The 24,701-nt window shown below is 46.2% G+C and overlaps 1 protein-coding gene across 1 annotated transcript in view; it reads left to right on the top strand.

Annotated features, from left to right (window-relative positions):
- Window positions 1-24,701, top strand: part of FBRSL1 (fibrosin like 1) — a 285,419-nt gene that overhangs the window by 249,681 nt on the left and 11,037 nt on the right. Inside the window, exons 8-15 of the mRNA XM_015877624.2 lie at window positions 10,122-10,518; window positions 11,593-11,846; window positions 15,548-15,762; window positions 17,881-17,931; window positions 18,870-18,965; window positions 22,265-22,336; window positions 22,905-22,934; window positions 23,801-23,872. Of these exons, the coding sequence (XP_015733110.1) occupies window positions 10,122-10,518; window positions 11,593-11,846; window positions 15,548-15,762; window positions 17,881-17,931; window positions 18,870-18,965; window positions 22,265-22,336; window positions 22,905-22,934; window positions 23,801-23,872 (1,187 nt within the window). The remainder of the gene's footprint in view (window positions 1-10,121; window positions 10,519-11,592; window positions 11,847-15,547; window positions 15,763-17,880; window positions 17,932-18,869; window positions 18,966-22,264; window positions 22,337-22,904; window positions 22,935-23,800; window positions 23,873-24,701) is intronic.

Here is a 24,701-nt window from a genome sequence, read left to right as displayed (position 1 = left end):
CTGCATCCTTCCATAATTTGTCTTGCTTCCCATCTCCGCATGTGAAATAGTGGGTGTTCTGTCCCTCCTGGCCCTGTTTGTCTGTGGAGTGATCATAAGGCAGAGTGGGGCATTCCAGTCACTTCGAGCAGCCATCAGCATGGCCTACAACACAGCACAAAGCAGCCATGCATTGACCAGTATTACCATTCCTCATCTTATGGGAGCAAGATGGGTTCGTGTCCTTACTGCAAGCCAAGGCTGGAGGAGGCTGAGAGACATGCCAGAAACCAATAGCTCTTTCATTGTGACTTTAACTGTGTTTACATATCCATGCAGGTTGCTTACTATTGACAGGTTCTCTAATGTGAAGTGAATATAGGTCAATTCGCTGCTAGCATGAGGCATCAGGAGGATGGGATGGGTTTTATTACTTTCAGATATTTGGGCTAGAGGCTCTCGTGCTGTCAGAGCTGAATCAAACTCTGCACACAACATATGTGATCCATTTTGCAGATGGTTATATGAATGTGGGAGGAGATGGTTCCCTAAAACAAACCGCTGGCAGTTTGGGGTGTTGTCCTCAAAACCAAAACCATATTGAGTCCTCAAAAACAGAAACAGTGCCACCAGAACTTCGATTCTGCACTTGGAGAGATGAGCCATTGAATTTGTAATCATGGGATTGATTGACCATTTGGGGTCCATCCATAACAATGCATTAGTTAAAGAAGGAACCAGCCCCTGCAGGAACCTGGTGTGTGAGTTCCGTTTTGCTCGCTATGAGCCAGCGTGGCTGAACGCCTGAGCAGAGGGCTGCCTCTTCCCAACATCTTGGCTCTCTGTTGAGCCTCTTTGGTGTGGAAGCTGTGCATTGTTCTAACTCTGCTGGGATTTCCTGCTGGTCACAGACTATTATTTATGAGCTTTTCCTCGTGTATAGGACAGCACTCTTCTAGTCTGTAGGATTGGGACTGGATGGGGAGCAGGTGGCTTTAGGCAGAGAGATGAAGACAGCAACCTGCTTGCCAGGAATTACAGGTACAGTGAGTGGAAGCTGTTGTCTGCTGTGCCAACAGGAATGGGAAGCTCTCAAGAATTTTCACAGACCCCACTTTGCCCTCCTAACATGCAGGAACCCTGGATTACAGGAGTTCTGCCAAACCCAAGTTGCTGCTCTTCATTGGGCTTTGGCTGTTTGGAAAAAGTATGACATGGAGAGGACTGGAAGGAAAAACTTACTGTGAACTCGATAGAATTGCTTGTACACAGGGCAGATGTGGAAACAGGAACACAAACTGCAGTGATTGCTGGCTTAGAAAAGTACCTGCGGGCTGAGGCCGGATGCTTCTCTCTGTCTTTCACCCAGCACTGAAATAAAAGTGTGAAGCAGTCCTGCATGAAGTCTTTTCCACAACTGTACTTACAAATGTCAGAATCACGGGTGGCCTTGGGGGCCCACCTGGTAGGAGCTGAAGGTAGGGATTCCACGGCATCCAGCGGTCATGGTGGGGCCTCTGCAGTGACATGGGGCTCCGGAGGCTGCAGGAAGAGGAGTGGAGCGGAAGCATTTGGGTTTATAAGACTCAAGTGAGTCTTTCAGGCTTTGTGCACAGCCGGGCTGGAATTGCAGCACTGCACCACCCAGCACCCTCCACTGGGGAGATTTCTTTCCGCAGTCATAATTCTTGATGAAAGAAGAGATTCAAGTGTTCCTTTTCATGTAGGGTGTGACTCCACTGCAGAGCGGAGCACACAGTTCCTCTGCTAGACCTTATTAGATGCCAGATCTGACATTATTCTCAAACATTTCCGGCACCAGAGTATTTCCAAAATTTCTGCTGCCCATTGAAGAATTCACACTTCATCAAGGGAGAAGGCTGGAAGGAGCTTCACAGCTGCATTTTGCTCACACTGACATCATGGCAGAGCAGCCTTCTGACTGCAGGTCATAAATGAGCACACTTGTTCCTTTCCTTGCTGATCACCAAGCCGCTCTTCCCACTTTGAAGTTGAAGACCATCATTCCTCTCACTTTCCACCCCAAGCACACCCAGAAGCCGTCCTCATGCTGTTGCATTCTCATGGTTTGTCCCCTGTTGAGCTGGGGGAGATGGAAATGATTTTTCTGAACACGGATATGCAAAATCTTCCAACACGAGAAACAGAAACACAGTTGGTATGCGTGATTAAACACCGCATGTGCAACACCATCCAGTTTTCTTGATGTGTTCTCAAAGGAAGAATGGACCTTTTTCAGTCTTAAAAAGCAAAGGGCCATTTGTGGCTTTCTGAATGCTGTTGGCAAACCTTTTTTTGCTGGTGCTGTGCTTGTCAGGAGCTGTATTTATGCGTCGCTCTCTCTGTGAATTAAAATGTTGAGGCAGCTCCTGACATGCTTCTTCCAGCGCATCCTTTTAGAGTATTTGGTTGCCATAGGGACTGAATCCAAAGGGCATACACCATTCACATAAATGTTCCCTGATTAACAACTTGCAGCGTGTCCCTTAAATATTTTAATTATCCACGATGCAACTTGAAACGCTGTTGAATGTATTATCTGTTCATTTCAGTATCTTCATTTTTCTTAAGCTGCCACTGCAGTAGCTGAAAATTACGACCATGTGAATAAGAGTGAGGTGGGAGACCTTACTGCCTTGCAGGATAGTCTGTTCTTCAGCTTCTCTTCATCTTGATTGTCGATCTTCAGTACCATCAGTGGAGAAAAGGTGCTGCAGGGAGACAGGAGCAGTGCGACACTGGGCAGAGATGGGGCAGCAGGGACAGGGAGCATGGAAAGCATTGGCCTCACTTGACAGGCACTGAATCTCAAGCCTTGTTTGCCCAAATTAGAAGTGCATTAGCACCAATGTGACAGCAGCTATTGAACTGGGAGAGCTGGACTTAGCAAATAAGTAAGATGGGGTTTTGCTGATTTGTGTGTGGTCAGTTACTCCTTTCAGTTCCTGTTTAGCCAAGTCACCTTGGAGCAAAACTTTCCATTTTCACAGCTCCAACCATTACACTGGATGTGGGGGTTGGTCAAGTTACTGAGAGATTTCCTTAATAGCTCTGTTTGCTGCCCTTTTACATCTTTCACTGCTGACTTTCCTGAGCCAGGAAAACAGCTTTGGCACTTCAAATGCTGATTGCACACAGGCACAATAGGGCTTTTACTGCAGTTTTCTGACATCCAGCACAGACCACTGTAGGCTTACATCCATTAGAAGCAATTACTGCTGTGAATGTTTTCCTTGAACACCTGAATGGCAGAGTTTAGCACAGAGCCTCCTAACCAGAGTAGAGCATGTACTGAGGCAGGGGTCTGGCAGCCCTGCAGTGTGTGGGCTTGGGAAGAGGGCTCTTCCCTTGGAAATGTTGGTCTATGCGAGGCTCTCCTCTGCCCTGAACAGCCAGTTTGAATCCTGAATCTATCTGGGGGCTGAATTTGGATGTGTGTATTAATGGGTCTGTTGTGTGCTCTGTGAAATGATAAGAAAGCCAACCAAGAGTCCAGAATTTGATGGATGGGGCTGGTCTTTGGTCATCTAGAGCCCATAGAGCAGCTCGGTTCAGGAGATATGTGGGACACTGGATTTTGAGCTGGTGTTTCTTGTATCAGCTATGCATACCACATTCCAGAAAAGAAATCCCAGCGTGGATTGATCTTTTGAACTCCAGTTACAACTGCCGACCTGTAGAGAGGAGGAAAATTGTTCTCCAGGCCATTTCTGCTGCAGTGGGGAACAGCCAGCCTTCCCCCCTCCTTTTGTAAAGCTGTGTGAGTGTGGTGATGGGGAGCTGTAGTTGGAGCTGGGTGGTGAGGTCCCTGTCCCAGTTTGGTGCCATTCCTCCATGGGAATGCTCAGTGTTGTGCAGGGCTGCTGGGCACATCCCCAGGGAGCTGGTGAGGGAACAAAGCAGAAGTGCGGTGCCCTGTGGATGGGGCCCGTGCCTGCAGCCTGAGCTGAACTCATCTCGATTAGCTCCTTGGCTTGAGTCCATCCCCACTTAATTGGATGCCAATAGCTTCCCTAACAAGGGGTGATGGATGGCTTTCAGGGACCTGCTCGGAGGGGCAGCGGTTGGAAGCAAGGATGCGTGCAGAAATACAGCTCTCACCTGGAAAGGGCATGAGTGGTTCCCCTCTGTATTGCGTCGGGGCAGGCATTGGTGATCTTCCAAGGTAGGGATGGGAATTTCTGCAGCCCTGTGTGTGCTTGGCTGCTTAGGGTAATCATCTGCTGCTCCCAGCAGAGATGATCTGGTGCTAGAGAATGTTCCGCCGTGCCTTGTTCTGGTTTTGGTTAGCAAACGTGCTTTCTCAGCCAGCCGCTGATTTAACTTCTCTTGGCTGGGGGTCGGAAAGGTCATTCCCACTCCTTCAGAGCAGCCTCCCTGACAGATTTGACTTTAAATGATTCTTCGGGTGTTTGGAGTTCTCTGATGTCATCCAAAAAAAAAAAAATCAAAACCTTTGTAAGACTGTGCAGATGAAACAAAATTGTTGTCTTAGCCCACACAGGGTATTATGCAGCCTGGCAGATCCCTTCCTTGTAGCAATAAGAAAAGGATTTGGCATTTAACCTCTTGAAATTAAACCAGAGTGTGAACTTCAATAGTTCAATCTTATCAGGGCTTTGCTAGAATAACAAATTGTGAAAAAATGTAATCGTGTCTCCAATGTGACCTTGGCAGATCTGCCTCTGTGATGTGAGAGAGATTAGGTAACTCCGAGCAGATGTCTGCTTATTTTGAAAATAATAGTTAGAAAATCTTTTCTTCCCAGTTTGTTTGCACTGCCTGGCAAGGATATGACAGAGTTGTGGCCTGCGTGGAGCTCTGTAACGAGCTGCTCCGTTGTGCTGAGCAGTAATTGCTCCTGGAGGTTTGAGCTATTGATCTATTGGTGGGAGGTTCAATTTCGGCGTAAAGACCTGTGTTTGTGTTATAATTGGAGTGATTAATAACTCACTCACAGGCTGGATGGGAATCGATGAGGATTTGAAACAGCAAAAGTAGCACATTTTCTCCTGCATTGTAGTTGATAGTTTATTATTTGTGCTGGTTTGACTAATTAAAATCATAAGCTCCCTTGCTGTAGAACATTTCTGTCTGTTTAAAGCTTGATCTGGATTTGGGTTTTTGTACTTGCTTGCTTTCATTTGAGGCCTTTTTGCCTTCCTAATAGCTTATTGACCTTGCTGCTTGTCTGTCGCTCCAGTCACACATGGCAAGAACAGCAAAACAATACAAAAACACTCTCAGTTTGTAACTGCCAGGTTTAGTAACAGCCTGTGCCCAGGGCCGGGGAGCAGCCCCTCCATCACACATTTCTGGTCATCTGCTTAGGAGCAGCACTGAAGGGATTTAACCCTGCAGTGTGTGATCCACCATTATAGCCCTAGATTAACAGCCTGCATGAAACTTTCAATCTCATTACAACGCCAGCATCCACAGTAGGTGCTTTAGCTGCAAATCCAGTTTCAGCTTTGCATTGAAATGGTGCCAGAAGCAGCATTGCTAGGAAAATGCAGTGTGACTTACTTTGGGGGATTAGAATGGTGATCCTCCTACTTTATGCACTGGCCCCAATCCTTGTGTTTGGCACCCATCTCCATTCAGCTCCTGCAGCTTTGCAGTGTCGTCACGCATGCTTACAGCTAACATGCCTGGATAGAGCATGGAAAGCTCCCAGATCTTCAGGAATAAAACGTCCCATTAAAGAACCATAAAGCAGCAAATCACCGCCAAGTCCGTGGGTCTTTATGTTCTCCCTTTCTTGGGGAGAGAGTGAAATTTCCCTGCGCTGCAAGCTGCCACAACAAAGGGTCTTATCTGCGGCTCTGGCTGAGGCAGACGTTGAGCACAGGGCTTTTTTTAACCTTCTTTGTAATTTGCAGAGCTCAATAAGCTTTCTAGTGAAAGCACAGATGCCTCCACCAGAGTGCTGGAGGCAGTTCCAACTGGCCACGTGTCTGGTTGGGTGAGTCCCTGAGCCGGCTGTGTGAGGAAGCAGGGCTGGGGGCCTGGGGATGCTCGAGGCATCTTGGATCTCCTAGCAGCATTGGCATCAATGGGATGGCAGCCCGTGCATGAACAGAGCCATTGGAGACCCAGGGCTGCTCCAGCAGCCTGCAGCCCTTCGCTCTTGGAAGCCACTGGCTTCGTGTTCAACATGTGGGATGCTGTTCTTGTCATGCCGCTGTGACAGCAACTTGAAGATATTTTACTCTTAAACTTGGGTGCTTCAGAAGGGAGAGGGAGGGGGGGAAAAGGACACACTTGGAAGTTAATTCTGAGGACCGGGCTGACAGCTTTTTGCCACTGTTGCTTTCTTCTCGTTTGAAAAGCTGAAGGCTTGTTACAGCCCCAGCATACAGCAATCTAGCAGGTTAAATGACTTGGGCAACACAGTTTATTAAAACTGGCAAGTGCTCGCTCCAGTTCTCTTCCTGATAGTCAGGGCTGTCTGCGAGAGTAATTGATAGTGGCAGCTGTTCGAGGGTGTTTCAGATGGCTGCGAGATGACTTGACTTGACAGACAGCTTGGTACGAAGGAACCAAGCACGGGGCTGGAGCTGGCTGGGCTGCACGGAGCATCCCACCATTGCACATCATGGCTGGGGCACGGGTTGGAGGCCGAGCTGGGGTCAGAGCAAGCTACAATAATTATCTTGTGTCTTAAATAGCACCACCTTCCTAAAACACAGTGAAAGAGCCATCCGTGTAAACGCTGAAGTCTGCTCAGGGTAAAGAATTAGCGCTGAAATACTGATTTTTCACTCTGCCAGCATCAGTGCTATCATTGCCAACGCAAAATACTTTGCTTTCACTCGTGCCTATCCATGTTGCACACCCACAGTGCATTATGCAGCAGTCTAAAAGCTCTGTTAAAAATAATAATAATAGTAAAGCTTTTGCTGAATCTCATTGAATAAGTTATTTTGGTAATTTCTTTGTTTTGCTGTACTCTGCACAGTCGTGCTGTTCTGCAGAGATCCCTAATGCTGCTGGTTCAAAACTCATCCCTGGGACTCATCAACCAACTCCAAAATACTCAGCTTCTTGCCACATATGTCCCTGTAATTCCTGCAGTGATGCTTTTGCAGCTTTTCATGCTGGAATTTTAATATGGAGCAGGGTTGGTAACAGCCAGGCTGGCTTCTGTCTGTTTGCAGGGATGTGTACAGGGGGATAGATAGGCTGCAGATGGCGATGCTTGTGTTTCTTGGGAAACTGCCATTGGTAAAGATGTCATTGATGGATGTAGGAGAGGAATTTCTTTCTCGCATCGCCCCATCACCCTTGCTGTTTGAATACAACGCAGGAGACTGCAGAAAGACATCTGAATGACTCCACTTTCTTTTCTTCGAGAGACAAAGGAAAGGCGCACAGGCAAGATTAGATTTTTTCCAATCACTTTGTATGTGTGTTGACAGTCCCCTTTCAGCAACAACCGGCAGCTTGCAGAGAGCGAGAGGCAGGGCTGGAATTGCCGTTGCCCTAAGTACTGTTTGTATAACACAATAACTGCTTATTGGAGTCCTCAAAGCAGCCTTTACATGTTTAATCCCTTGCACTTGAGCTACTCTTAATCAGCTTGAAAGCAAATTCCTGTAACAGAAAGGTTTAATTTGTGTGGGGGACTTTCTGTATGGTATTTAGCCTGCAATGCGCTGTAGTTATGCGCAGACAAGCGTGTTACTCTGTACTGCCCTGGGGATGGGCAGCATGCATTTATCCCAGTGACATTTCAACCCACACTGATGGTTTTCAAGGTTCACTCTGCTCCTCCCATAGCATCCTTTTTGCGGCACATTCATCTGCAGTTGAATTTGGGCTTCAGCTTAATGCTGCACGTTTCCAGCAGCCATCCCTAAAGCACTCCATGCTTTTAAAAGTGTTTGGAAGTTTTCATCTTTGCCACACTGAGTTGGGTTGGGATGTAACACAAGACTCGGGAAGGCTGGATTTTGCAGTGCTGCAAAGCACAGCTGAGTTGACGAAGGAGGCAGGAATGTCTCATCTCAGGCTTGTTTGATTGTCTTGTTGGGGCGGCTTCACTCCGTCCTTCCCTGTCTCTGGCACTGGGTCATCATTCATCCCAGTAAAATCGTATTCCACTGACTGCTCACTTAAGAAAACCTCTCAATGGAAGAAATCCAAAGTGTTTGGTTAGAAAATAAACAAAGTTGGCATGCTGGAAAGGGGTAGCGCTCTGCATAGTAGAGAATGGCAGATGTGATCCGGCCTTCCTGAAGCATGGCTGCAGCATGAATCATTGCAAATGTCAGATTTCCTGTGAAGGGATGAGCTGAACTGACATGCGCTCGGGTTTAATTAAAGTTGAATTATTAGAGCTGACTGTCAAGTCTTAGGCAAATTGGCTCAGCCTGTTATCATTAAACATGAAAATTACTCTAGGACTTGGTTAAAATAAACACGTTTTTGTCTCTAGAACTTCGTGGTGTGGTCTGGTAGGGCCGTGCTTTTGTTAGGGTGGCTGTGCTGGGAGCTGTGGTACAGAACACTGAGAGTAGCTCTGTGAAACCTGGCCCAGCAGCATGGAGCTTGGGCATAGGAGTGCCCAAAAGGCCCCATCTGGGTTTTCTTTCATTGGGTGTTTGGTTGTTCTGGGAAATGGAGCACAAAAACAAGTTGGCATCGGGAATTAGGCATGTACCCCTGCCACTAACTAATACCACCAGGCCAGTGGGTCCATTCAGACAGCAAGAGAAGACTGCAAGTGAGAACTAATCCTGAAAAGGTTGGGAATCAATACCTAAAGCTGGTCAAACAGCTGCTTTTAATGCAGGACTTTATTGATTCGTTTTGGATCTAATTGACTTTTTACTCGGATAACATTTGTGGTGGCGCTGTGTTTTGAACATACACCATTAGTTTGCATTGCCTATAATTACAGGATATGAAGTTAAACTCTGTAGGAGGAGGGCTACCAGATGCAAAGAGCTAATAGGCTCTCAGGATACCTATGGTCAGGGATGAAACCCAATTGCTTTTAATGGGTAGCTCCTGGAAAACAGTGGGATCTGCAGCTGTGAGTACACAGCACCAAAGGGGCCAAAGCTGAGGCAGCACGGTCCTATTCCATACTGGCTGCATAGCAGACTGTGTGTGCTGCCCGAATTAGCTCCTTGTGCGTGCTGTGCTATTTCCACACCTCCTACAACAGGAACTGACTCCGTCCTTTGATGAGACGGGAACATTTCAAAGGTGGCATTTGTTGGCGAGGGTGTTGGGAGCGTGTTAAGGAATGTAGGTAGCATCTCCTGGGTGTCTGCAAGCCAGCGAAATGCAGACAGCCCCAACACCTTCTGGTGGGTAACGACAGCGTGCACCCTACCTGTTCAGACAGGTCAAACACACAAATAACTCTCATTCTGTAAGCTTTTCTTGTGGTTGTGTGTATGTGTGCCCTCATGGACAGATTCTACTGGAAAAGGACTCCTGTAGGAGCTGGATATCAATCATGTTGGTCCTTTTGGTTCTCTTTGGTCGTTTGGATGTTGTTCAATTGGAAATATCTGTTCCTTCCTCCCTTTTCCCATTTCCTTTCCACCCTTTTAATCTATTCTTCTGCAAATATCCAGAGAAGCCTCCTCCCCGGAGGCCAGGTGGGCTTGTCATTAATGATTAGTGCTTGTGTCATGGTACCTCGTGGCTGGGGTTGAGCCTACACACAATGTAGATTACCTTGAAAGACTACTAAGAAAGTGAAGTGCCTTCATGATCAGATTTGTGTTCATGATTTTATTATTGGCCTTAAATCTGACATTGAGCAGGAAATCCTGTAGCAGTAACTTGAGACATGTTCACACTCCTACTGTACGTAACCTCGGGGTCTGTAGAAGTCACCAAGCTATATGTTCTTTGTAGTATGGATTCATTTAATGACACCTCAGTCTTCTACACACATGCCAAGGAGTGCTGGCTAACCAGTCAAGGACAGGGAAGGACAGACTCACAAACACATCCATCCTGCAGCAGCACTGCTCCCACGGTGCTCCCACGAGCTGAGATGAGTCTTGCTTTTTTTCAGACGTATGTTCTACCCTGCAACGAGACAACCGCAGACCTCTCAAGTGTGTGCCTTTTGTTTTTTCTTGTTGCTCCATAAGGTCCCACCTTGAATGACAAGCCAGAAGCAAAAGCAGCCAATGTCCCAAAGGTGTCTGGGCTAGAGCGGAGCCGGGAGCTGAGCACCGACGTGCCCTTCACCCTGCCTATCCCCAGCCCCCAGCCAGTAGCTGCCGTTGTGACTTCTACTTCCTCAGCGCCCACGTCAAGCGCCAGAGCGAGCCCGCTGTTGAAGAAGGAGCCCGTGATTTCAGCACCAGCACCACCAAGGCTCACACCGCAGCCACAGCCTCGGCCTCAGTCGCAACCTCAACCTCGGCCGCAGTCGCAGCCTCAGTTGATTCCTGAGCTTCGGTCCCAGCCTCCCAGTCACATCCCTCCGCCTCTCAACTACCAAGTGCATCACCAGGTGGCCCACAACGGACTCAATAATATCAGGTAGGAGGAAAGGACGCTTCGAGCTTTTTTCAAATGGGAGAGAAATTGCTAGGAGTGGAGCCAAGAGCGCGTTTCCTGTCTGGGTAACATGCTCCATGGTTTGGATATTGCATTTTCCAGCTGCGCTGGCTGGGTTGTCCACCGTGGTAGATAGCTGCATGTGAAACATGGTGATGAACTCCCTTTCTGGGAGGAAGGCATGTGGAATTGAGGGGTGCCTTGCCTCCCAGACCAGAGCTAAACTAGTTAAACAGGATCCAAAAACTGATTTTAAACATTGTGTTTGGCTGCACAAGGGTCAGTATATGACAGAGAGCTGCTGTTGAGTTTATATTTCACTGAATCCTGCATACTTGGGATCTGCTTTTGTCAGACCCTGTAAATGCCCCCATGATAGAAATGATTAATAATATCTCAGAGTCTTCAAGAGATCTCAGAAATGTGAAACTGCAACAAATATTGCTGTTGTGAGAATTACAGTAAATAACTTCAGTGATAATTCCTTTCAGCCCACAAAATTTAGATCACTCGCAGCAGAGTAATACTAATAAAAGAAGATTTAAAATACAGATTTATTATGAGGATAATACATTAACATGGTTGTGTTTGCATGCCTGTGTGAGTATAGCTGCACAGTATGAACAGCAGATAAAACTCGGTGCCCAAATCATACTCTGCAGATCTGTACAGCCAGAGTAACGGTAGGATTTGGAGGGATTGCACTGTATGATCACAAGGACACACTGATCACTGCAGGTTCATCAGAGGCCAAATAAAGGAGCAAAACCCAGCAGTATCAGTATCTCATAGACAGCTTTGAGGGCTGTAACCTGCTCAAGCAGCAGAGGAAATGCTACTCTGGAGAGGAAAAGCTTCTCTAGTATTTGTTACTCTCTCCACTGACATTAAAAAACAAAACAACAACAACCAAATATAAGACTGGGGAGATCAGTGTTATGCATATGGTTATATTGTTTCGGGTAGTGTATTTCTGGTGCTGTTTCAGTTTCATTGTAACACGCTTTCTCTCTCTTTCTCTCCTCCCCTTCTGCCCCTGTCTTTTTCTCTCTGCAGCCGGAGCAGCAGTGCTAGCAGTGCAACGAGCATCAGCATCCCGAAACACCTTCCTCTCTCTCCCCAGATTCCTCCGCACCATTCCTCCGGCCCAGCCCTGCCCCTCTCCATCTCTAATCTTGCTACCTCGCACTTCTCTCTCAGATCTCAGACCCAACACCAGCACCATCCGGCCATGTTCGCCACCCCACCCACGCTGCCACCTCCACCAGCGTTACCTACCAACAGCCTCGTGATACCAGGTCACCCTGCAGGTAGGTTCCCTTCTTCTTCAAGGGCTGATCTGCCGTGCATGCACTGGAGGGTATTGAGAGATGGGCTAGCTGGTGGGCAGCTAAATAAAGTGGCACGGACACCTCTGCGGGCAGCACGTGCTGGAACTGTTAAGAGGTAGGAGACCAGGACAGGCTTTACCACTAGAGAGATTGTAGAGACAGCAATTTAGCTTCCCCTAACTCTTCAAAATGATTTTTTACCCTAAAAAATCTCCTTTTCAGAGCATGAGTTATCCAGTGTGGTATTCCACAGTCACCTGTTTTGAGTGTTTGTGCATTACCAAAGGTTTTCCATTTAGTTTGCTGTTCTCTCTTTCCATTCCCCCACCTCTAATGAGGAATTTGAAAAAAAAAACAAGGCTTTTTTTCTAGTCAGCCCAGTAGGTTCTATTGGGATGACACGTGGGAGACCCCCACTCTCATGCCCTGCTCTAATCGTGCTACAAGCAATGCATCCTGCCAGCAGAGCAGCATCCTGCAGCAGCACCAGCTCTCTGTGTGTCCAAGGAGACCTTGCTTTTCTTTGTGAAGCAGAGGCAGCTCAGCTGTCAACCTCTGCTGTTCAACACTCACTATCTTTGCATCCTTTTAAAATGTTTTCTTTGTTCACCACAGCCCAGTTCCATTGTCAGGCCTGCCCTGAATGCCCTCTTTATAGCTTATCCATTAGCCTACAGCTGTCCCTGGAAGAGACCCTGGCAGCAGGAGACTTCCCTGTAACTTTCACTTGCTGGGGCCTCCTTTTGATCTGGCATTTGACTCTGCAGCTAGCTCAGCAGGGATTAAACAGGACAAGCATTTTGCAGGAAAATGCATCCCATGGAGTCAGTTAAAGGAAAAGAGAGAGGGCAGATTTGCTGCTGAAAATTCTGGTGGTTTTGCATCCCCTTGTTTTTCCTTCCAGGAACTAAATAATGTGTCGCTATTTAAGAACTGCTTCCTTAAATGAGGGAGAAATGTGAATTGGTCCAAAGTGAGCTCTCAGAACAGTGAAAGGCAAGAGTGCTGTGGGTTCCTCGCCAGGAGCGGGACCACATAGGCCAAAGTGGCTGGCTTTCACAGGCCCTGGCACTATCTAGAATTTCAACTACTTGGCGGAGAAGATGTTGGCAGCACTGTGGGAGACCTATTCATTCCTTCCCCTGTTTAAGGCAAAGAATTGCTGCGATGGAGACGTTGAAAGAATTGCAAAAGGAAATAGCAGTGTGCTTGCTAAAAGCATGATATTGCAGTCACTGAAAGCAAGTGTGTTTTCACCATTAACTTCAGGAGGTGCAAGATCAAGTGACCTATTCACATTCAGCAGCTTGCCAGGAAATGGTAACAGTCTTGTTCTGACTAAAAGGATTTCTTCTGCAATTGAAGCTGGAGAGGCCTAAGTTAGTGGAGGGAAAGGTCTGAGTGTCTAACCCTGCAGACAATGAAATGCCTCTTGTCTGCACTATATGAAATGCTTGCAAACTGGCACATCATAAAATCAATACCGAGAGCTGCATATCCAGGAGCTTCTGTTGTCATTCACATAAAACTTTCTTAAAAGCAAGCAATGTTGTTGAGTAGCCTAGAGAGGTAGGAGCCAACTACCACTTGCAGCGTGGTCCTTGCTGTGCTGTTTGAGTATACGTGTGCTAATAGTAAATGCACCATGTACAAGAGAGCATGGAGCTTTTAAATCTCCTGTTAGTGTCTTTTTATTTCCCCTGCTTTGGAGGAAAAAGTTTTCCTCCTTAAAAGTTACTTTGGCACACTTGTAACCCTTGCCAAGAAGACAAACAGATCACTAAGTTCCTGCATTCACTGATGGTAAAAGTTCAGATCTCAGAATAGCAAGAATGCCCTTCTGGTGGCTCTTCTTCCCCTGGAGATCTATAGCTTATGCAAGTAACTTAGGAGCAGCCATCATGTGGGCCTCCTGTCAAAGGTCCCAGGAGTGGCTCCAACGTATGACACAGAGGAAACATCAGTCTTTGTCTCTTCTCTGCTGAATGAGGGGATCTAGCAGCATCAGCAGAACTGACCCTTTGCTTCCATGCCCAGCTCATGTATGCACACTTAACAGTACTTTTTGAGCATTCCAGAGAGTACTCCTAGCTGTGTTCTGCGCAGCCAGGCCCATGGGGCAAGGCATTGCTGGCAGGCACAAGAACTGAGTTCTGACTTAACATTGCTCAGTGTCTCACGGAGCTGGGTTACTACTTGGCAGTCCCATCTTTACTATGGAGCAGTCACTCCTGCAAGTGCCACGCTGCTTCTCCAAACATCTGTGGGCCTCTTCTGGTCCCAACAGAAACCAAAACCATGGGACAGGAGCCAGCTACAAATCTATCAGTCTGACTTCAAGTCTCTTCAAAGAAATTGAGTATCAGAGCACTCAGAACTGCCAACTTGCTTTTATCTCTCCCTCGAGAAAACAAACAGAAAGTGGATTATCTTGATGCTAACAGAAAGATTCTGTTTCTTTAAGTTGTGCCAGACTTAAATGCATAAACACAACACACATGAAATTATATTCATATTCTTTAACGATGCTAGGTTTTAGTCCTAAGTGCTCTCACCTGTTTTTGAGTAGAGCCCATTATAGACTCATTTGGTCCAGTGCCTGAGTCTTCAGCATCACAAGTATATGTACTTTCTGCTCTCCATTTCTGTCCATGTGTAAATATTATTAATACAGAACGTGGCAATGCATGGTACCTGCTCTTAGCAGCACATTATAACTCAAAAGCAAATCAATTAGGCATCCAAAAAATGCATTCAAAAATGACTTTCAGTGGAATATATACTTCCAAGTATCAGAGACCTTGAAATCCTAGATCAGAGTGCCTCTTTTTGAAGACCTTAATGATGTCAATTCAGAAAATGATTTAGTACTAATAGTGGTACTCTAAAATACTGAAGTCAAAGAAGTGCCTGTGGAATATGCAGCAATAAGCACATGTATCCTTTTTCCCCTTTATACCCAACACTGCCATTTAGACAGGGTCTGACCATGAGAAAAGAGGGTCAGTGTAAGTTCAGTCACCAGAAGTCAGTCAGGAATGGGTGCCCATCATGGGTGCTCGTGGCACTGGTTGTGCACAGCTTACAGAGCACCTGGCGTGCTGGATGCCGGCTGGCACCTGTCTGAAGCTGTTAGGCAAGATCACAGACGGATTTAATTGGCACCAGCAGACATTTCTGGGCAGGTGGACATTTGTTTTGATGCTCCTCAGTCCCGTCATTTCCGAAGGGCTGCTGCCTCCATTACCCTGCAGTACATTCAGGGTTGGTGGTCGTCGGTGCGTTCCCAGCGGGCGCAGGGGAAGGGCCGAGGTGGGGTCTGAGCAGCCCCGGGGTGGGCAGCGGGGGGGGATGCGGGCGGCTGCTTGCTGAGCCCCGAGATGATGTTTTCTGCTGTGATGACTCATGGTGTTCTCTCTTGTCTTTAGATACCAGCCTGTTGATATCATTCAACCAACCAATCATGTATTGCCAGCCTCATTCGGGGATTCTGATTGGTACTTTGTCACAGGCATCTCTCTTACCTCCACCAATGAGTCCTCACGTAGAAAACCACCACAGCATGACCTGCAGAAACAGGGAATGCCAGGTGAATATTGACTCTTTCTCCTCCATCTTTGTGGTACTCACAGGCCCACGGGCCTCTGTGTCTTTTTTTTTTCTCTCTCTCTCTCCTCTAGATCACGAACTGCTCAGGCAAGAGCTGAACAACCGGTTTTTGGTTCAGAGTTCGGACCGGGCCGCTGCCTCACTTGGCCCGGTGCCGCTGCTGAGAGCGGAGTTTCACCAGCACCAACACACGCATCAGCACCAACACACCCACCAGCACACATTCACTCCTTTTCCATCCAGCTTGCCCCAGACGCCGCTCATGCCGCCCTCTGCACCTCCCATGGTGCGTACCCCAGCCCAAAATGTGAGGATAAGTAGAGCATCTCTGGTCAAAAAGCCTAACCCACTCTTGTCAAAAAGAAACAAGTTCCTCTTCCTTTCAGCCAGGCGTGCTGTCCCTGCCCCTCCACCAGGTCCCAGGGACAGACTCAGCACTCCCCAGGGGACCCCCTTCCATCCCCCCAAGCCCCAGGTGCCTCTGGCTGCTGCCCACGAGAAGCCTGGAGCCCCTGCACCTCCCCTTCCTGCTGTCCTTCTGGGTACTTCACTGCCCCCCTTTCCACCCGCCAAAGCACAGCAGCAAGGACACCGCTAAGTTGGTGGCCGCCATTACAGGGCACGTCCCCACAGCTGCGATGCCACCCGCTCCCACCACAGCTCAGTGTCTCTTCTGTTTGATGCAAGTGTTGTCCCTCTTCCTCCTAATCCCCAAATCTGTATCAGTTTTGGCATTTTTATTTGGCCACCTCCACAAGCACTAAGTTGTGCGTGGCTGGTTCTTTTGGCAGAAATCCTTTTGGCCTCCCAATAAGCCTCAGCCTTTTTCCGGTGAAGTGGCACAACGAGGTTTTGCTGCAGCTGTTATAAAATTGTTAGAGATCTGCCACAAATGGGTTTTGTCAGTGCTTTAAAACACGCTCTCCCTCCATTTCTGGCAATTACTTTGTTAGGTTGAAAGAACAAGGTTCAGCTTTTTCCCTCTCAGTTTCACACTGTGTGTAAAAGGTGGAAGCAGCCATCATCTGCTAAGGCGTGCAAAAAAGGGGACTAACAGCAAAAGCAGCATTTGGGAAAAACTACCACGAACTGAACATAATGTTTCTCACTTTTCTTTCCCACTGTTGATCTCCTGATGACATTCTTGGGTTGTAATCTGCTTAGCAGCAAGACAATTAAAGTAATATCCTCCACTCAGAAAGCAGCCCCAGGTGTTTGCTCAGTCTGCTCGTGCGTAAACACCTTCCCCCCCTGTTTTCTTGATATGTGTAAAACAATCTCAGAATTCGTCTCAGAAATCTCCTGTGTTATTTCAGAATGCTGATACCCGATCCTGCCCTCCCACCCATGTCCCGCTGATGTCAGCCTTCATAGCAAAAACAGCTTGCAAGGCTCTTTTCTTCTATTTCACTCACATCTTCTTATATTGCACTAGATCGGTTCTGCTAATCCCAACACCAGAGAAGAGTGTTGAAATTTACAGCTGCATGTGTTTGGTAATTTTTGGTATTTACTCTGGAGGGGACATGACTCCAGTAATAACTGTAATTAATGAAATTACAAATCTACTCTCCTGCACGTAGAGGAGTGTGAAACAGCAGCTGACTTGCCAAATAAGCAGCTTTTCATGGGGTCCTACAGCTCCTTTCCCTGCCTCCTTCCCCGCTCCCTCCTCCCCAGCAGAATGTACATATTGTTCTGAAGTGCAATGTATGTATGCTTTGCTTTCGCTTCCAAGGTGGTACAGGACTAATGGTCATAAAAATAAATACGGGGCACAGACTGCACACGTGGAGGTGTTAAAACCCCATGCTGGAAAGGCAGAGGTTAACCATCAGCTTTTCTCCAGGGAGCTCTCTCTTTTACGGAGGAGGGAGAAAAAAGATATTTGTGCATCTCAAGCCATTAAACCCTTTTCCAAACAATTTTGACACTTGGAGAATCACAGAAAGCAGACAGCAGATATTGTTTGCCCCATGGTAGAGATTGTGGTCTAATGGAACCCATTCCCTTCCATCTAGTCGGTGGCCTGGTGCGCTGCTCCAGGGATAGGTCCCAGGGCTGGACCTGGAGCAGAACTTCCCCTGCCTTTTGCTGGGGCGCAGATACCAGGGCTGTTCTCTTCATACTGAAGGAACACATCACATAGTGCCTGCCAGCAGGATTCCAAAGGGGGACTCGGCAACACCCAGTGTACAATGGGAGCTAGTGCCTTTCCATCCCCGTTAGCTCTGGGAAATCAGTCAGCTCCCTGATGAGCGAGTATGGAATAATCAGTCGGTTCTGCTCTGTTAAGTGTTGTTCAGATGGGCCGCGATGTTTTGTTTGTGTTGAAATAATCCTGATGTGTCCACTACTGCCAAAAACAAACTCACCTGTTTTCCTTTCTGTTTTTTCTTTCCAGTTTGACAAGTACGCTCCCAAATTAGACAACCCTTACTTTCGACATTCCAACGTGAGTGCTTACGTTTCTAGGTGGTGTCTTTGTTAACGGTTCTGCTTGCTCTTCTGCTTGGTTTTGATTGATCAGTAGTGTTTTGAACTCATTCATTCCTAAATCTCTTTTCCATCTTTATTTATGTTTTAAGGTACACAGTTTTCTTTGAGCTTTCTTTTTTGTTGTTGTTGTTTCGATCTTCGTCTACTGCATTTTTGCTGCTGCGGCTCTGTGTTGCTGTGCCTGGTGTGGCAGGGAATGCGCAGGGGTTGCTGGATCATTGGTTGTTGCAGTGTCTTTGCAGCTGGCGCTTCTCACAGTGCAGCAGCCCGGGGTGCATGGCTCTCTCACAAGATTTTGCTCAGGTCACAGGAGTAAGTCAGGCTGGTGGTTTCTTCTAGGTGCTCCCCACTGCTCCAAAGCACAAAACTGTTACATTTTAGGACTTTAAAAAAAAACTGCTCTACGTGCTCAGGAGAGACCTAAGCAAAACTTAACCCAGCCCACACAACCGCAAGGCGGTGTGCATGTTGCCTGTGGTTAGTGTGCAGTAGAGCATCTTGTGGTTCTTTTTTGCTTTGAAAATGAAAGCAGATCGTATTTCCAAACAGGATCAATCTGTTTACTACTCCGGAAAACCACAAAGTTAACCAAAAATCAACATAGAAGCCAAATTATTCCAGTTCCTCCAAGAATGGTGAATACTCTGTGCTTCCTGCGGTAGTCCCTCAAATTTTAAAGACAGACACATTCAGCACTATTGAGAAAACTCATCAGATGATCACATTTTCCACGTTTTGGCTTTGCTCTTAAAAATTTTGAAAGCAAATTTAGTGTGTATATTCACTGTGGCACCTGTTCGACACTTTACTATTTTCGTATGTGCCAGGCCTGGCACCTAGCTCCGCTGCTGTTCAAGTTGTCCTGTGACATAAGCATCTCTTTTTCTTTTGTAGTTCTTTCCAACCTATCCTCCAGCAATGCCTGGAATGCCACCCATGCTTCCACATTCAGGTCCCTTTGGGTCACTTCAGGGAGCATTTCAACCGAAGGTACAGACTTCTTCTTTGAAGGCTTTGTTCTTTTGCTGGGAGAGAAACTGTATTCAGAGTTGTGTCCCTGGTGGTTTTGTAGCACATGATTGAACTAGCGGAAGTGCAGCGCAGGGTTGGAAGCGATCACCCCACAGGTCAATGAGCATCCGCTACACAAAGCAGCCAACGCTTGAGCAGAAGTTTTCTCTTGGTACTACAGATTGTTCCTTGGAAAAGGATGTAGTGGTTCACTTGGGAGGTCAGCTGAACCTGGAGGAGAACTATGCAGGCAAATGCATTATTTGATTGACGTATCTACAGTTAATGTTAGACCGATGAGTCTCAAATCATTTTATAAATTCAACAGGCCGCGTTTGCAAAAGATAGGCTGTGTTTATTCCCAGAAAGAGGGATAAATTGACTGTACAAGTGTGAGAACAATAGGAAGAGACAGCTAGAAATGGGTAGAGCAGTGCGAAGGATCTGAATTTTTATTCCCAGCTTCAGTGCTGTCTGACCTTGGGCAAGTTGCTTGAATCTTCTGTTCCTTAGCTTCCTCATCCATAATGTTATCTTGCAGTGGGTTTGTAAGGGTCGATTAATGCCTGCAGCCTGCTTGGAGATAATGTTTGAAAGGTGCACTGCACATGTAACATATCATTACAGCTGGCACTGACTGGCATTTTGAGGTATTGCCATGATAACCACCATTTTCGATGAATTCTGTGGTGTGCACTGTTTTTATTCTCCCATATTTGTTCTTTTTATTATCTGAAGTGTTAAGTCCCTCCAACCAAGAAATGTGAATATAGCATTGGTTTGAAAACAGAGCATCTATTCCATTTTTAAGATGCCATGCATTTACCTTCCTTGCTTGCTATGATTTTAGAGATTTCTTATCTTGAATTGCATCTCCATAGAGCTCTGCTGCTGTCTTAGAAGAGTTTAAGAACTAACACTGTAGCCAGTGCTGTTCTGATTGCTTTTGGAAGGTCATTTCAACAGCTGTGCCAGTTAGGACTGCAGTATGCTTTTTTCACTGGTGTCAGCGGAGATCAGTAACCAACCACTGCAAGTAAGGTTTCATGCAACTTTTCTGATTAATTTCATTTTATCGATAGAACCTCAAGTATTTCCTCAGTGCCCACCCAGTCTCTTAAATTATTATTTTTTTCCTGGATAAATTGCAAATAGCAAAGCATCTGAAATGGCTTTGTTCTACAGCAGTGCTGTATGTAATGACTACAGAGCTGGGAGAGTAGCAGTTGAGTCTAAGCAGAGGGAGCAAGAGGGAAAGGATGTAGGTATCCATGGGTGATATTGTTGCTGTTCTTGCATGGAAGCCATGGATTCCCTATGGACCCCAAGTTGTCGAGACCTGAACTTTATTTCCCAAGAAAAGCTGCACAAATAATGTGGAAATGACATTTTTTTTCTCGCATGAAAGGAGAGTTGAGTTTTGCCATAAGGCTGCTGTTAATGAGGAGCTTCTGCTGCACAGGCAGTGTGCTCTTCTGGCTTCCACCTTCACTGCAGAGTTGTGTAGATACCATCTTACTGTAAAATGCCAGTAGATCACAGAGAAGCAATTGTATGGCAAGAGGGAAAAAGCGAGCACAGACCCTTTGCATCTTTAAACGGAGCCATATTATATGCAGATTTAATTCACTTTAATGATAGATAAAAAGAATCTTTGCTCATTTGAGTTTAAACAGCTCAGGGTCACACTCTGGTGCAATGGTTAATCACTAACAGCACATGATCTCTGGACCGTGCTGTATTTGCCTGCAATCCAACATCTCAAAGAAAAAAAAAAAAAGGTTGAGAAATAGATCTGACATTTTGGCAGCTTATTCTCCAGTTTCATAGAGGAGACAGAGTTGAACTGCTCAGCAAAGCCACTCAAGTCTGTTGCATTGTTACTGCATCATTTTTCCATGCTCTCCCTCCTAAGCTGTTTGAGCAAAGCCTTCTTAATCACTGCAGAGCTGATGACTTGGTTTTGGCATGCTGAATCCTGCACTTCTTGGTTTCCAAAGTAGAGGTCTTGGTTTTGTTTTTCCCCTTCCCATGTCAGTTGCCTACAGCTGTGTGTGTAAATCCACTGCACATAAATCCAGGCTGACGGTAAAGTTCTCAGTGAGTTTCCCAAAGGCATTTCTCACAAGCTAAGAACTTGAAAAGGTCAGAAGTATTCAGTGTGCTTTGCTGGAGGAAGCTTTCACATCTTTCTCCAGGGGACAAAGGGACAGGATGACACCATGCTGTTAACGTGTTGTGATCTTAAAACTCTTGCCTGTACGATAGCTGTAACTTATTTGCCACCTTACATATACCTCAGCTGTCAGACTGACCCTGGGAGCTCAGCTCTGCCTGGGGACCTTGATGACTTACCTCCACACACACCAGAGTTCTGTTTTTAATGAATTTGGAAGTTACATAGCCCTAGATAAATGAAAACCTTCCACCCCCATAATTTTACTTGTTCCTTCTGCAGTTGAAATCTACCATAATTTGACCTACAATGTGAGGCAAATAATTGCTCAGGGAATGAGGTTTAACCCCTTTGCTGTGCGGAGGCACCAGGTGCAGTTGATCTGGGAGTGGGAGATGGATGAATTCTACAGTGAGAAGGAGTTCTAGGGGATCAGGACAGGGCAACAGGTGGGAGCCGGAGGAGGAGGAGGAGGAACAGGGATTCATTCAATGAGGCGTTCAATTCTTGCTGGAAAATAATGGGATAAACAATACAAAGCTATAAAAGACCCACAAGCACCTTCTAAGGTTTCTCATTTTGCCTTGTCAAAGCAAATAGATGGGCTGTTTCCTTTGTAACCATTGAATGGTCTTGCCCTGGGTGGAAAGAGGCCACAGCCCAATAGGTGGAATGCAGGACTAGAATGCTTGAGTTGTTCTGTTCCTGACTGTGGTACTGGCTGCTGCCTGAAACACTGAGGGAATCAACCTGCCTCTCTTGTTTCCTCTCCTATTGGCTGCCTGTTTTGTCTAAAGAATAAGCTTCTGGGGGCAGGGACTGTCTCTTCCCATCCACTTGCATACTGCCTAGCACAGTGGGGTTGGTCTTTCAACTGGGGCTTAGGGGTGCTGCCATAATTCTGCTTCTAAATAATTGATGACACAGTGATTAAATGCTGTTGGCTGTCAGTAAGAGATAACATTTAGCACTAATGTAGCGATATGCGTGTTTGAAGCACAGTACAAACATGAAATAATAAATGCTGTTAACATCTAATAGAGATGTTAAATGAGCTGTTGATATGACACACTTTTATTCACTCTCTGCTCTTGTCTTTCAGACTTCAAACCCTATCGACGTAGCTGGTAGACCAGGCACAGTCCACCATACGCTGCTGCAGAAGACTCCGGGGGTAGGAAATGCTATATCACCTTCCTTTGGGGATTTACAGTAAATGGAGTGATTGCTCATTAAAAAGAGAGATTGAAAACAGCTGACAAGTAAATTGGCCTTTCAAGACTCTGAAAGTGCAGTCCAGACTGAATTTTCCTTTATAGATGAGACAACTGTAGCCTCCACTAGTCATGAATGCAATGAGATGCATTGACTTTTCTAAACAAAGTCAGAGGGAAATGAGGCAGGAAACTTCTTCAAGGACTTTCCCCAAAGTATCACTTGGAGAGTAGTTTTATGCACTCCATTTCAGAGCAGTTATAAGGTTCAGAAAAGCATGTGTACTGTTCATTTACCAGTATGAAGCCGCACTGTTTATCATAAGCTTATGCTGAGTCTGCTGCGAGGAATGAAAGAGAAGTTTTAAGCTTGCTTTAAGCCTTTTAGGTTTCCCTTGTCACCGGGGACTTCTCTGGAACATTGCTTTCTGAATGCTTTTACTTATGCAGAGGAAGGAAGTTCCCCACCTTTCTGTATACTTACTAGTTTTAGAATGACTGATTGTTTTCTTTCTGCTTTTTCCATAGGTGTCAGACCCTTACAGGCCACCAGTAAGAGTAAGTAAGGTTTGTGGGGGATTTTATATATATATATAATATGCATGTGTTTTTGACATTTAACACGGCCAGTAGAAAAAATCAAGCTCATCCTTTATTTAAAACAGAGTGTCATTGTTGGCTCTTAGCTTCTTCTGATTAATAACTTACAGGTTGAATCCCATCCATGCTTTGCATCCATTTTTGTACATTAATCGGTCACGGTTTGAAGGAAGGGTCACAGAAATAAATGGCTGTGAGTGTGGGCAGACATTCACAAATGATCACATTCATGGTGGCTTAGGTCACCGTGTTTTGTCTGGGATTCTCATGTTTCATAAAAACACTCTGTCGTGGTACTGCAGATCAGCTGACAGGTAGTAACTCATTCAGCTGTGGCACTGCTCATCCCTGGTCAATCTTTGTCCATACTCTTCCTTCCCAAATGCAAGCAGTCCTAATGACCACACATGAATTAGCTTGCAGGCCCAGTGCAGCAAGGATGAATAATAAGGGCTCTTTCCAGAAGGAGGATGGTTAAGTCTAAGTTCCTTTCTCTTCAGCATGTTGTAGTGTTCTTTGAAGCCGTTTATTTGAGTTTATGGAGGAGAGAACACGAGTGTGAGAATAAGGCCTGAGAGTGAGAGATCTCAGATCTCCATGAGATGAAGGTTTCCCACATCCCACATTCTTCCTGTTTCTTTCCTTCTTAATTTAAACACCATCAGCTGCAGTACAGAAAAAAAGCGTCAATCATCTATTGTGCCGTTTTAGTAATCAGCCTTTCTCATTGCTCAGCTGCTAGACAGCAAGGGAAATGAAACTTTCTATCTGATGTAGATTGCTAACGTATAAATTAATCTAAATTCTTATGTTTTCCATTGCAGAAACCTGGGAAGTGGTGTGCGGTTCATGTACAGATCGCCTGGCAGATCTACCATCACCAGCAAAAGATAAAGGTAATATAGACGGTTTGTGGAACAAAGCCAAGTCTCGTGGCTTACATGTTGTGTTGTAGTGACAGATGAGGCGGAAGCAAGCCTGTATTGATTAACTAACACGTTCAGTCCTTCTAACATTTGTTGTAGCAACTGTATAGCTTACCTGAGGGCAAAGGAGTTGGGTTGAAGGGCAACACAATGAGCAGGAGAAACTAAGTCTTCAGAGACAAAGAGAAATAGAGGACTGCTTTGCCCTTTTTTGTACAAAGCATGGATGTTCAGTGTCATTTCCCTTCTGTACAAGTACCTCCTGTGGAATATGGAGTATTATCCTAACAAGGATTAAACGACCGAGGCATACCAAGAGGCATACATGTTTTTGACTTAGGTGCAGTTCCTTGGGCTGGCCATGCTCGCTTCTGTAGGGGAAGGGTAAAAATAGCCCCTGGATGAGTCTCATAGTCAGTTTTCTTCATCCCTCTCCCCGTACCTTCATGCTGAGTGATGCTGGCTGGAGGAAAAACACAGTCTGAAAACATCTCTCTCTTTCCAAACTGGAGAAGCAAAGCAGACGAGTCCGTCACCCAGCTCCCAGGGCTTCTGTCGGCAGCTTTCTGCCCTCAGAATATTTTTTGTCAGGCTGAGACTGCTGACTGCTCCCGCGGTGCAGCACGCTCAGTGTATCATGTTGCATGCTCCAGTGTGTGCTGAGGGGCTGAGCGCTCACTTCAGACCTTATTCATGTGGATGAGGCAGGCAGCTGAGAGGCTGTGGAGTGAAATGGCCTTATAGATGCTGTCAGAGCATGGCTGTGGTACGTGACCAGAGATGCTGCTGTCACTCTTAC

Source organism: Coturnix japonica, chromosome 15 (genome assembly GCF_001577835.2).
Source record: "Coturnix japonica isolate 7356 chromosome 15, Coturnix japonica 2.1, whole genome shotgun sequence".
Lineage (NCBI taxonomy): Eukaryota > Metazoa > Chordata > Aves > Galliformes > Phasianidae > Coturnix > Coturnix japonica.
This window is presented reverse-complemented; position numbering and strand designations above follow the sequence as displayed.